Source organism: Mustela lutreola, chromosome 6 (genome assembly GCF_030435805.1).
Source record: "Mustela lutreola isolate mMusLut2 chromosome 6, mMusLut2.pri, whole genome shotgun sequence".
Taxonomy (NCBI): Eukaryota; Metazoa; Chordata; class Mammalia; order Carnivora; family Mustelidae; genus Mustela; species Mustela lutreola.
Genome location: NC_081295.1, coordinates 139,459,872 through 139,471,391, shown reverse-complemented (window position 1 = coordinate 139,471,391; position 11,520 = coordinate 139,459,872). Strand labels below are relative to the sequence as shown.

At 44.9% G+C, this 11,520-nt stretch overlaps 1 protein-coding gene and 1 non-coding gene across 4 annotated transcripts in view; both read right to left on the bottom strand.

The window, feature by feature from the left end:
- DSP (desmoplakin) overlaps positions 1-11,520 on the bottom strand; it is a 46,072-nt gene that overhangs the window by 4,865 nt on the left and 29,687 nt on the right. For 2 of the 3 annotated variants that reach the window (XM_059179210.1, XM_059179211.1), the window contains exons 13-23: positions 10,931-11,057; positions 9,661-9,862; positions 9,188-9,411; positions 8,324-8,490; positions 7,696-7,834; positions 6,970-7,163; positions 5,743-5,905; positions 5,206-5,289; positions 4,286-4,393; positions 3,675-3,773; positions 92-2,386 (exon numbers count right to left, since the gene is read on the bottom strand). In XM_059179210.1, coding sequence (XP_059035193.1) covers positions 92-2,386; positions 3,675-3,773; positions 4,286-4,393; positions 5,206-5,289; positions 5,743-5,905; positions 6,970-7,163; positions 7,696-7,834; positions 8,324-8,490; positions 9,188-9,411; positions 9,661-9,862; positions 10,931-11,057 — 3,802 coding nt within the window. The remainder of the gene's footprint in view (positions 1-91; positions 2,387-3,674; positions 3,774-4,285; positions 4,394-5,205; positions 5,290-5,742; positions 5,906-6,969; positions 7,164-7,695; positions 7,835-8,323; positions 8,491-9,187; positions 9,412-9,660; positions 9,863-10,930; positions 11,058-11,520) is intronic. The other variant, XM_059179212.1, reaches the window with a different exon arrangement.
- Positions 5,049-5,153, bottom strand: LOC131834954 (U6 spliceosomal RNA). The gene has a single exon (XR_009355046.1). It is a non-coding gene; the product is annotated as a U6 spliceosomal RNA (small nuclear RNA).

The window sequence follows — 11,520 nt, the reverse complement described above, 5'->3', positions numbered from 1 at the left end:
ATCCCGGGAGCAGGAGCATGGCCGAGACCAGCTGGAAGAAGAGCAAACGATTTAAAAGACAGTGAAGCTGTGATCAAATATTTGTGAGTACCTCTAAAGCCTGCTTTTGGAATTTCTCAATTTCCTGTCTCAAATTTTCCCTCTCTCTCTGTAAATCATTAATGAGCCCCTGCAGCTCCAGGGTCCGGCTGTTGCTCAGCTGGAGCTGGCTCCGGAGCTCGGAGATGGTGGTGTTTTTGTCGCTGTCCGCCTCGCTCCGGCTCCTCCTGAGGTCGTCATACTCCAGCCGCAGGTTCCGAAGCTCCTCCTCCAGCATCAGGTGCTCCTTGGTCAGGTTCTCCGTGAGAGACTGCAGCCTCTCGATTTCGATCTTGCTCTCGTTCAAGCTCCGGCTCTTGTCCTCGATCGCCTTCTGGAAGTGCTCGTTCCTCAGGTGAGCCTGCTTGACGTTGTCCTGCTCCTGGAGCAGCTGCCGCCGGAGGGCCTCCACCTCCCCGGAGAGCCTTCTGAGCTCCTCCTGCGTCCGCTGCTTGTCCCGCAGGTGGCCCTCCAGCACGTCCCTCTGCTGCCGCAGATCGTCCTCGCTGCGTTTCTTCACAATGGACGCCTGCTCCAGCTGCTGTGTCAGGCTGGTGATCTTGATCGCCTGCTCCTTCAGGGACCGCCTCATGCCTTCCAGCTCCTCCTCCAGCTTCTTCCTCTTGGACGAGTCCTCGCAGGCTGTCCTCCGCAGCCGGGCCAGCTCATCTTCCACCTTCTGCTTCTGCAGCTGCAGGTCCTTCAGGGAGCTCTGGAACCGTGAGATGTCCTGGTCCTTCACGATCCTCTCCTGGGACACCCTCTCGTAGTCGATCCGCAGCCGCGAGAGCTCCTGCTCCTGCAGCTTCAGCTTCCCGATTGTCTCGGCGGCGCTGCTGTTGGCTTTCTGCAGCTCATACTGGGTCCTCTGCAGCTTCGCGTTCTCCTCCTCCAGGCACTTCCGTGCGCCGGTTTCTGAGTCGATCAGCTGTTTGAGCCTTTCTATCTCCTTGTTTTTGTCCTGGATCGTCTTGGCGGCATCGTCGAGAGACTGCTTGTAGCGCAGGCTCTCCTCCGTGCGCATCTGGGTGACCTGGCGCAGCTCGATCTCCAGCTGCTGCTTCCTCTGCGACACCTCGGTGCCGGTGGCCTTCTGCTGCTGGGCGCTCTCCTCCACCCTCCGGAGCGTCTCCGTGGTCTGGGCCAGCGTGTCCTTCAGCCGCTTCACCTCCTCGGACAGGCTCCGGTTCTCCCGGGTGAGGGCGTCGATCTGGGCTCGGTAGCCGCTGGTGTCCTCCTCCTTCTGCATGGTGAGCTGGTGGATGGTGGTCTTGGTGATGTTGATCTCCGTCTCGAACTGGTTCTTCAAGCTGATGATCTCCTCATCGTAACTGTTCCTTACCTTTGCCAGTTCATTCTCATACTCCCAGCGGCGCTTGGCCTCCTCCTGAAACTCGGCTTTGAGTCTCTCGATCTCCTTGTTCTTGTCCTGGATGGTCTTCGCCGCCTCCTCCAGGGACTGCTTGTGTCGAGCGTTGTCCTCGGAGCGCTGCTGGAGGACCTGCTTCAGCTCCAGCTCCAGGTGCTGCTTCTTCTGCAGCATCTCGGAGCCGCAGGCTTTCTGCTGCAGGGCGTCCTCCTCCGCCCGCCGCCGCTGCTCCGTGGTCTGCAGGATGCTGTCATTGAGCCGGACGATCTCATCCTTCAGGTCGCGGTTTTCCCTCGAGAGGCGGTCAAGCTGGTTCCTCAGGTTTTTGGAATCGTCTTCCTTCTGCATGGAGATCTCCTTGATGGTGGTCTTCGTAATGTTAATCTCTGTTTCATACTTGTTCCTTAAATTACTCATCTCCTCATTATAGTGGTTTCTTACCTTTGCCAGCTCATTTTCATATTCTCTCTTCCGGGCGCCCTCCTCCTGCAGAAGAACCCTCAACCTCTCTATCTCGTACTCCTTCTCCTTGATGGCTTTCTCAGACTCCATCTTCTGCCAGCCCAGGCTCTCCTTCTCACACTGCCTGGCCTTCTGCAGCTGGTCATAGTCACTCTTCTGCTGGTCAAACCTGTCTTCCACCGCCTTCCTCCTCCGCTTCTCGTCTTCGATCTCGTAAGTCAGCCGAGTGATCTTCTCATTCAGTTCTTTTATTTGACCGTAGCACTTGTCCAGGTTTTGCTTCGCGGACTTTCCATCCAGCTCCGCTTGCCTCTTCAGCTCCTCCAAGCTCACGAGCTTGGCTTTGAACTGGGAACATTCCGCCTGGTATTTCTGCAGGTTCTGATCCAGGAATTTGTTCTTGTTGCAGTTTTCAGAGTTGGCATCCCGGGCCAACCTGAGCTCCTCTTCCAAAACTTCGATCTTGGTATTTTTCAGCTGGGGAAGTAAAAGCAGAAATTAGGTTGAAAGAAAAACATCTCCCGTTGTAAGAAACTGCTCGTCACCCCTCCCAGCCCATCCTGGGGTCTCCTTTCTCTTTACACACCTGCACGTGGGCACACACACACACTACACACACAGAGAAGCACACATACAGACTGAGCTACTACACAAAAATTCATGAGATCTCTATTTTCATCATAATTCTTCCATCAACCATCTGTAGGATCTTAGCAAATAATACAACACCCTGAGTTTCCCCTGCCTCGTCTGTAAGTGAGACCATCTCTTCCAAGATCAAAAGCTTGGGGTTTCACGAATTATGTTTCCTCTCTTTCAAGGTAGAAAGTTTCCATAGAAACTCAATGTGTGTATTAGAAATGAGGAGTAAGCCAAACTATGGAAAGAACCTAGACGTCCATCAACAGATGAATGGATAAAGAAGATGTGGTATATATACACAATGGAATACTATGCAGCCATCAAAAGAAATGAAATTTGGCCATTTGTGATGACGTGGATGGAACTAGAGAGTATCATGCTTAGTGAAATAAGTCAGAGAAAGACAACTATCATATGATCTCCCTGATATGAGGAAGTGGTGATGCAACATGGGGGGGTTAAGGGGGTAGGAGAAGAATAAATGAAACAAGATGGGATTGGGAGGGAGACAAACCATAAGTGACTCTTAATCTCACAAAACAAACTGAGGGTTGCTGGGGGGAGGGGGGTTGGGAGAGGAGGATGGGGTTATGGACATTGGGGAGGGTATGTGCTATGGTGAGTGCTGTGAAGTGTGTAAACCTGGCGATTCACAGACCTGCACCCCTGGGGATAAAAGTACATTATATGTTTATTTAAAAAAATAAAAATAAAAAATTATTTTAAAAAATAATAATAATTTAAAAAGTCAAAAAAGAAATGAGAAGTAAATGAAACAATTACCCAACATAAAAATTCCAAATCCAGCTAATCCAGGACATTCTCTTCCTTAACTGAACACACACACGAACAAAGTAAATAAAGCAAATCCCTTAACCAAACAATAAAGGAAATTACTGGCTTTTTGTATAAGGTAAAGTAGCTAGAATTTTATAAATATTACCTAACTCCATTCACAGCCGCATCCCAGATCACAGAACTCACACCTAACTTATGAACAAACTATGTACCAGTGAGTGTTTACAGTGAGTGTGTCCAAATCCAGATTATAATGAGGCAATAATAATAGGTTCTATTTCGTTTTCTTTTCTGATCCTCCAAGGAAGTCAGGTAAGTAAATTACCTTCAGATCTTCCAAACTCTTCAGCATCTCACTTAAGAATCTATAGTAGTCTCCAGACCTTGTAAGTAGTTCTATGTACCGAGCATGGATATCTGCAGCCTTGCAAAAAAAGGAGTGAAAGGAATTTTAATTTGAAATTGAAATGATCATTTAAAGAGAGAACTCCCCTTGTTCATGTATGCTAATTCTAAAATCTAGAGGTACAACCAAGGGCTGATAATATTGTATTCCAACCTCACAACCCTAGGGTGGTTCTCTGAAGCCATCTGACCAGTGATGCTCTCCAATGTCTTTGGGAAGAAGCTGTCTTTTAAAAATCTGCTAGACATTTTCCACTTGTTAAGAGCCTCCCTCATTAAGCCTAGAATTTTAGCCCAGGTCCTGCAAAGATTCTAGCATATAAACTCTAGATTCAGACTTCCACTGACCATTTCCTAAAATGCATCACATATTGATGACCTACACTAAGGGAGCATAAACTGCTTTTAAACCTGTTTTGAGTGGATCCCCTGGAACAAACGTTGAATTCGGGGTCTGCAGGGAAGATAGGAAGGGGGCAGGGAAAAAAGATGTAGGGGAGACAACTAGGAAACAGGTAATGACATATCTACCTCTTGCAGAATCACCCCAGAGGGAGACTGGACCATGGTTCTCTTGATAGGTATGTTCAGGAGAGTTTCCAAGCCTGAGGTGTATGATGCCAGCTGGAGTTCATAATCCTGCCAAATAAAAAATTTAAGATAAACATACCTAATGGACCCAAACAAGTCACTGACAGCTACAGCTGCATGGTTTTTAATCACAAGCTGTATTTCTAATGACCAACCCCAGAGGCTATCATGTACGGATAGTGTCCAAGTAGCTAATATTACATTATTAAACCAAATGGTACATGTTTATATCCTAAACGAAGATTCTTACACATACTACCAGTGTAAAGAATGAAGACCAACCCACCCCCACAGATGCTGCCCATGTGCAGTGAATTCAAGGTAAAGGTTAACAAATTTTTATGGTCTGTTCAGGAAAGACTACATGAAAGCCTAATTGCTATCCTCAAGAAGTTTATAGTTTTGGGGGCGCTGGGGTGGCTCAATTGGTTAAGTATCTGAGTATTGATTTTGGTTCGGGTCATGATCTCAGGGTCATGAGATCGAGCGCCACATCAAGCTCTGTGCTTAGCCTGGAGTCTGCTTGGGATTCTCTCTCTCCCTCTCCCTTTGCCCTTCCCCCTGCTCCTGCTCAAGCATGTGCATATGTGTGTATGCTCTCTAAAAAAAAAAAAAAAGAAAAGAAATCTTTAAAATTTAAAAAAAAGAGGTGTGCTCACTTTAAAGTAAATAAGAAAATAATGCAGTTAATAGTGTAGATTTTTAATATATGGAACACTTCACAAATTTGCATGTCATCCCTGTGCAAGAGCCATGCTAATATTCTGTCTTATTCCAATTCCAGTCCATGTGCTGCTGAAGTAAACACAGTTAATATTATTCCTGATGAAATGCCAACATTCTTTGTGAAACCAGCATACCTTAATTGAATTAGCACAAAGTTCGGCAATTTTTTGCACTTCTTCTGATTTGTCTCGTTTCCCACATATTTCATTATGCAAGTTCTATACAAAAAATAAAATATTTATAAACAACAAAGTGTATAAATAATTTTATATAAATATTATTACATGGCTAAACAACTGTTTTCCCTCAGTTTCCTCACATTCTCACAGCTAAACCTTAGGAGATGAGGGTGTTTTCTCTTCAGCAAAGAGAAGCACAACTGTCACTTTTTTTTTTCTCTAAGAGGAAGCTTTCTAATCTGTGCTCTTCTCTGATCCTAAGGACTCAACTTATAAAGATACTTTACTATAATGTTACATTATTTCTAGTTAATAATTGATTTCTTTGTAAGTATCTCGATTATTTTTCCTTTGGGCCATCTGCCAGCCAGTCACAAGATGAACTAGTAATATTATTAAATACCCTTTCGAACCTAGGTACTGCTGAGAAAACCAGAGGAAAATACAGCTTACACGCAGTGTTCTCTAAGGGAATGACATACTGGCTTGTACCTTCTGCTCATTCAAAAATCGCATGACTGTGTTGGAGTCACCAAACTTCATGGATTCCAAGGCATCCTGGCGGCGTTTAGCATCATAGAGCCACTTGCAGAAAGCCTGATAGTTATCACGGTAATTCCTCAGTTGCTTGATTTGTTTCTCGAGGTCCCACAGTCTGGAGGAAACAGAAAGAATAAAATTATTAAACCAATGCTACCTTTCCTGAAAGTATTTAACAGAGTTATCACATGATATCACACATTATTGCCCAGTAATTCCACCTGCTACATGCTCAGAACTGGAAACATGCACCCATACAAAAAGTTATCCATGAATGTTCCTAGGGACATCTTTCATGATAGCCAAAAATCATCAATGGATGAAGGAATAAATAAAATGTGGTACAGCCGTACGATCAAATATTATTCAGCCATAAAAAGGAATGAAGTACGGAGACATGCTGGCCCACGGAGGAACCTTGAAAACATTATGATGAGCGGGGAAAAACAGTCAAAAAGGACCACATATGGGCTGAGTCCATTCCTACAAAATGTCTAGAACAGGCAAATATACAGAGACAGAGGGAAGACGGGTGGTTGCTTGGGGCCAAATGGTTGCGAGGTAACAAGGAATGACTACTAATGGGAACAGAGCTTTTTTTTCTTAGGGTAAAGAAAATGTTGTAGATGTAGATTGTGGTGATGGTGATGCCCTTCTGATGCACTAAAATTCACTAGACTGTACACTGCCAGTGGGGAATTGTGTGACATGTGAACTAGCTATCAATAAAGATGGCTGTGTTCTTTTTTAGTCAATAAAGATATTTTTAAAAAGTAGTTACTAAAAGGAACGACATCAAAATTCAGGATACTTTTAAATCCTCATTTGGAATGAGGGGGTAGAAGACACAATTTTCTTAAATTTCCGAAGAACACTCACTCAAAGCATCTGCTCCTTCCAACCGTCCTAACAAGAGTTCATAGGGCCTACAAGAACCTGATCAATGGCTTCCATTTTTTTCTAAGGGACTGGAAAGCACCTGTTAGGGGTTGATGCAAGCACCTGTTGTGATGTGCCCACTTCCCATTTCCAAAAGGGTTGCCTCCAAAAACAGAGTGCCCCTTGTGCCTAACTTACACACCAATCCAAACCAAACCACGACTTTGACAGTGATCACTTCAAGTGACGTTATCTTGGAACAAGCAAACAGGAAGAAAGCAGGGAAAGAGGTTGGCACACCTGTAGTCTATCTGTTTATCTATTTTTTGCCAGCGGTCTGTCAGCTGTGTGACTTTGTCACTGAACTTGCCCAGATCCAGGTCATAGAGTGGATACTGCTGTGAGGTCTGGGAGTGGATCTGCTGTGCTTTCTGCAGCTCTGTCTTCATGGTGGCCAGCAAGGACTTCTTCAAGTTCAAGTCATTTTTGATTTTCTGTCACAGGAGAAAGAAAAGAGTACAAGTTAATCTCTTGGAACATTTGTATTTTTAAGTGCTAATCAATCCAGGAAGACATATTCACTGATTGCATTTTCCAATATTTATGTCCATGATCTAGTTCCTGATGCTACCCCATTGACAAAAGATTCAGTGTGAGAAATTCATTTGTTTGAGAAATGCTAAATACCATACTGTATTCCATTCCTAAATAATTATAACACATACAAACGTTCTTGAAGAGGAAGAAAAGTCCTGTCGTAAAGAAACCAGTTTAATTATGTTTAACTCTGCATTCCACAAACTAATCTCACCACAAATTACCTGTGCACATAGTTCCTGCTAGCGCATTCTGGAAAGCAAGTGTTCTAGAGATAACGACAACGTCAACCATGTGTGGCCAGCAAAATCCAGGAATCCTCAAGACTCATTAAAAAGTTACCGAAGCCTCAGGATCAGGCACTGAGCAGTCCTGCATTATTTCCCATAACCGCGAGCACTGTGATAATGGACTGTGACTTCCGTTTACCTTCAGTCCACAGCGGTAAGCTTCCACTTTATCCAGATCCAGGCACACGGTTTCCTCTTCGGTGAGTCTGGCTTCGTACACCTTCAACATGTCTTCTGTCTGCAGGATAGCCTGGAGTAGAGCTCTCACTGTGCATAAGCTGCAAGGAGCCAAGGAAGCCAAGAACATTGCCGGTGACATAATTAGACTGAACGTTTGGCTCTGGCCGCTATTAATGAAAGAATGTTACAGCCAATAAAAAATTCATTTTGCCCATTCTACAATTGCAGGAGCAACAGACTCCCCACGCCCCACCCCTGCACCAACTGCAGGAGAAACAGACTCCCTCCCCTACCCCACCCCTGCACCATGATTCGGACAGCCATTGTGTGTTCACTGAAGATTTCAAAGTCCTGACTCTTATAGATATACCTCAGCTGTAAGATATATCAGATTTCACTACGGAGGAAGGAACACCGAGGCCGGAGGACCCTCTCCCTGAGGCACAGAAGAATGTGAGGAAGCCCGTAGTGAACCAAGTAACTGGGAGGCAAGGCTACAGTGAGTCAGGCAGAGAAAGCAAACGAACAGTGACAAAATGAAGCCTGAGAACAGCAGAATATGTGTGACTGAGGTCACTCACGTTTACCTGTTAAGGTAGCCGTCTGTCACACCGTTGATATTTTCCAGTTTCTGGAACAGCCCAAATACCTCATTCTGTAAGTAGCAGTATTTTTCTGAACCTCTGAAGTTCGCTAGCATGTCTTTCAGCTGGTTGAGAACCTCAGCAATTGCTTGAGAATCATTCTGCACACTCTGTTCAAAAAAAAGAAGGAAAGTGCTAGATGTAGCCATCCGATTCTTAGGGTCCTTTTTTTTTTTTTTTTTTTTTGCCCCAAACAAGCCCACTAAATGGAAAAGCCTCGAGAGACAGAGTTGACATTGCATTTCGTTCTTTGGGGAGGCCTTATCAGCACAGTGTAAACATGGCCCTCTTCTGTAGGGTATCTAACTTGCACTTCCCAGTGCAGTGCCCAGGCATGGCTGAGCAGAAAAGATCCCAGAGCGGGGAGTTCAAACACCGAGGCTGCAGTCCCAGATCTGTCCATGGCTTTGAGCTTTTACCAACACCTGCCTCACCCCATCGAATCTCTCCGTGTCAGTCTTCTGTCTATAAATAAAAATAATTCTATCTGTTTAGCCCATACCATAGATTGTATCAGGGAGCAACCAAATTAATGTCTATGAAAACTTTCCCTATGTCCCACAAAGGGAAACGCTGTACCCTGATCCAGCAACCCACAAACGAACAAAAAGGTGGCTTAATCCCCAGCCTGGTAACCTTCTACAAACTGAAAGCAGAGGAGAGAAAAAAGGAAATCCTGACAGAAGCCTGTTTTCTTGAAAATTCGTGCTTCTTCTCTATAAATATTTAAACCAATTGGTTTTTTAATTAGTTCACAGATAAATACAAATATAGCTAGTATTGGTTGAAACAATACTGGAGGCCTACCTTCAGCTCATTTATTTTCACTGTGATGTGGTGCGTAGACCCCTGGTCTGCTAGGAGCATGTTTTTAAGGGTCATTCTGCTCTCACAGTGCTCCATCTGCCTGCGAATCTTCTGGAGCTCCATCAGCAGCCATGTTTCTTGCTTGTCATTTTCTCGGTTGGTTTCAATCACTTTATTATGGTTGAGATCTTGGCAGGAAGTATGAGTGATTTCAGTGGTGGTTACTGTAAAAAGAGTTAGGACCGCAAACATCAGAGAATTCCTAGCTAGAAGGGTGCTTGGCCTCAAAAAGTACCCATACTGCACAAACTGTAGCTCCCTCCTTTGATTTGATTCTGAATATTTAGAGTATAAGTGACCTTAGATATGTTATTTTCTGAAGAAGGGATTCTGAAACTAGTTATATGCAAACTACTTTCTGTTGGAGATGTGTGTGTGTGTGTGGTTGAGACAAAGAAAAAGATGCCCCAAACCTGTCTGGTGCTGGGGGTGGCCGGGGAGCTGGATCACCAGGGTCTGGTAGTGCTTCTGGGCGTCCGTGAACTGAGACTGCATCTTCCGCTTGTCATCATCTCCAAACATCTCTGAGCCCTGGCTGTTTCTGATGAACTCTTGGTAATGCAGCTCAAGGTCAGATATTGTCTTCATGTAATCTTCCTGCCGCATGGTTTTCAGCTGGAAGTAAACCAGGCAGGAGTGTTGGATCGTCCCCATGCCATGAACAAGAAGAGTGCCAGAAAATGCGCTATGCTAGAGGGGCCTTAAGGCAATACTTGTCAGAGGCCCATTAGGATACAAAAGGTCTTTGGGGCACCTCGGTGGCACAGTGGGTTAAGTATCTGACTCTTGGTTTCAGCTCAGGTCACGATCTCAAGCTTGTGAGATCGAGTCCCCCATATCAGGCTCTGTGCAGAGTCTGCCTGAGATTCCCTCTCCCTCTGCCCCTTCCCCCTCTAGTGCGCTCTCTCTCTTTCAAATAAATAAGTAAATATATATATATAAGTATATATATATATACATATATATATATATTGCATTATATTTTATACACACACACACACACACACACACATATAGACCTTGAGGACTCCAAGATTACTCCTAAGAGCTACAGCAGTGCATTGTCTATTTTTTTTCTACAGAATTTTATTCGTCACAGGAACTATTACTGAGAAGTTGCAAATCTAAAGCAGGTTCCAGCAAAGCTGCAATGACTGAAAATGGAGAAAAGGGGGAGTAAGGGGAGCCGACCAGACTTATCCATTCTGTGCCTCTCTCCTCTCTGCTGGCCCTGTCATCCCTAGAGGACCCCCCTGAAGCTGGGATTCTTCAGACTACAACTCGAAAACCACTGGTCTACAGAACTAATGTTTTGGGTGTTATTCCAAGAACTCTACCCTACCTTTCACTTCTGAGATATCCAGTTAATAATCGATGACCTAGCTTTCTACTACTTCAAAGGAGAATCAGATCCAGGATATTACAGGACCGCATGCCTTTTCCATGGGCCCTTCTGTCTTGCCGGGCAACTTTAATTTATACTTCTGTCTGTACCAGAACTGGCTGTGTGTGACTCCCTCCCATCCTACGTAGGATGGACCCTAACCACTCAGGCAGGCTGAGCTAACTCTCCAGATGAAATACCAAAGCCTCAGCTGCTAGTCGATGTGTCTGGCAGGAACAAGCACCCTGGGGAACAGCGTGAGGCACCCGCCAGCAGCCTGAATGGTCCTAAGGATGTACCTTGGCGATGGTCATGGCCCTGATTTTCTCGATGTCAATCATGCAGTAGTGCCAGGACACCAGGCTCTTCATGTTGATGTATAGCTGGTTCCACAGAGCCAAGATGGCCTCGTAGTACTGCTCGATCCTAGAAGGCACAAGGGGAAAGAAAATATGCTGGAGCCTGGCTTTCAAACCCTGACCCAAACGGGAAACCTTGCCATGCTTACACACCACATACAAAACTACAACAAGAATGAACAGAGTAAATGTATGTTTTTTAAATGTATATTTTTTAAACACTCAACATTTCAATAGATCTGGACAAAGTTACTTGCCCAAAGCTCATTCTCGATGATCTACACTAGTAGAGATAACGAACTTTGGGTCAAAATATACATTTCTTTGTTCTCGTGTTGTTTGTCAGCAACTTTGTAATTGACAGAGGTCTAACACCATGCAGGATGACAGGGAGAAAGCAGTCATGGGATGCTGATGGCTACTGCAGCTTGGAAATGAACACGTGGGCTCATTTTGCTACCCTTCCTATTCCGTGTAAGGCTGAGGATTTCCATGATATAAGGTAGACAAGAATCTGCCAGGGGCAATCT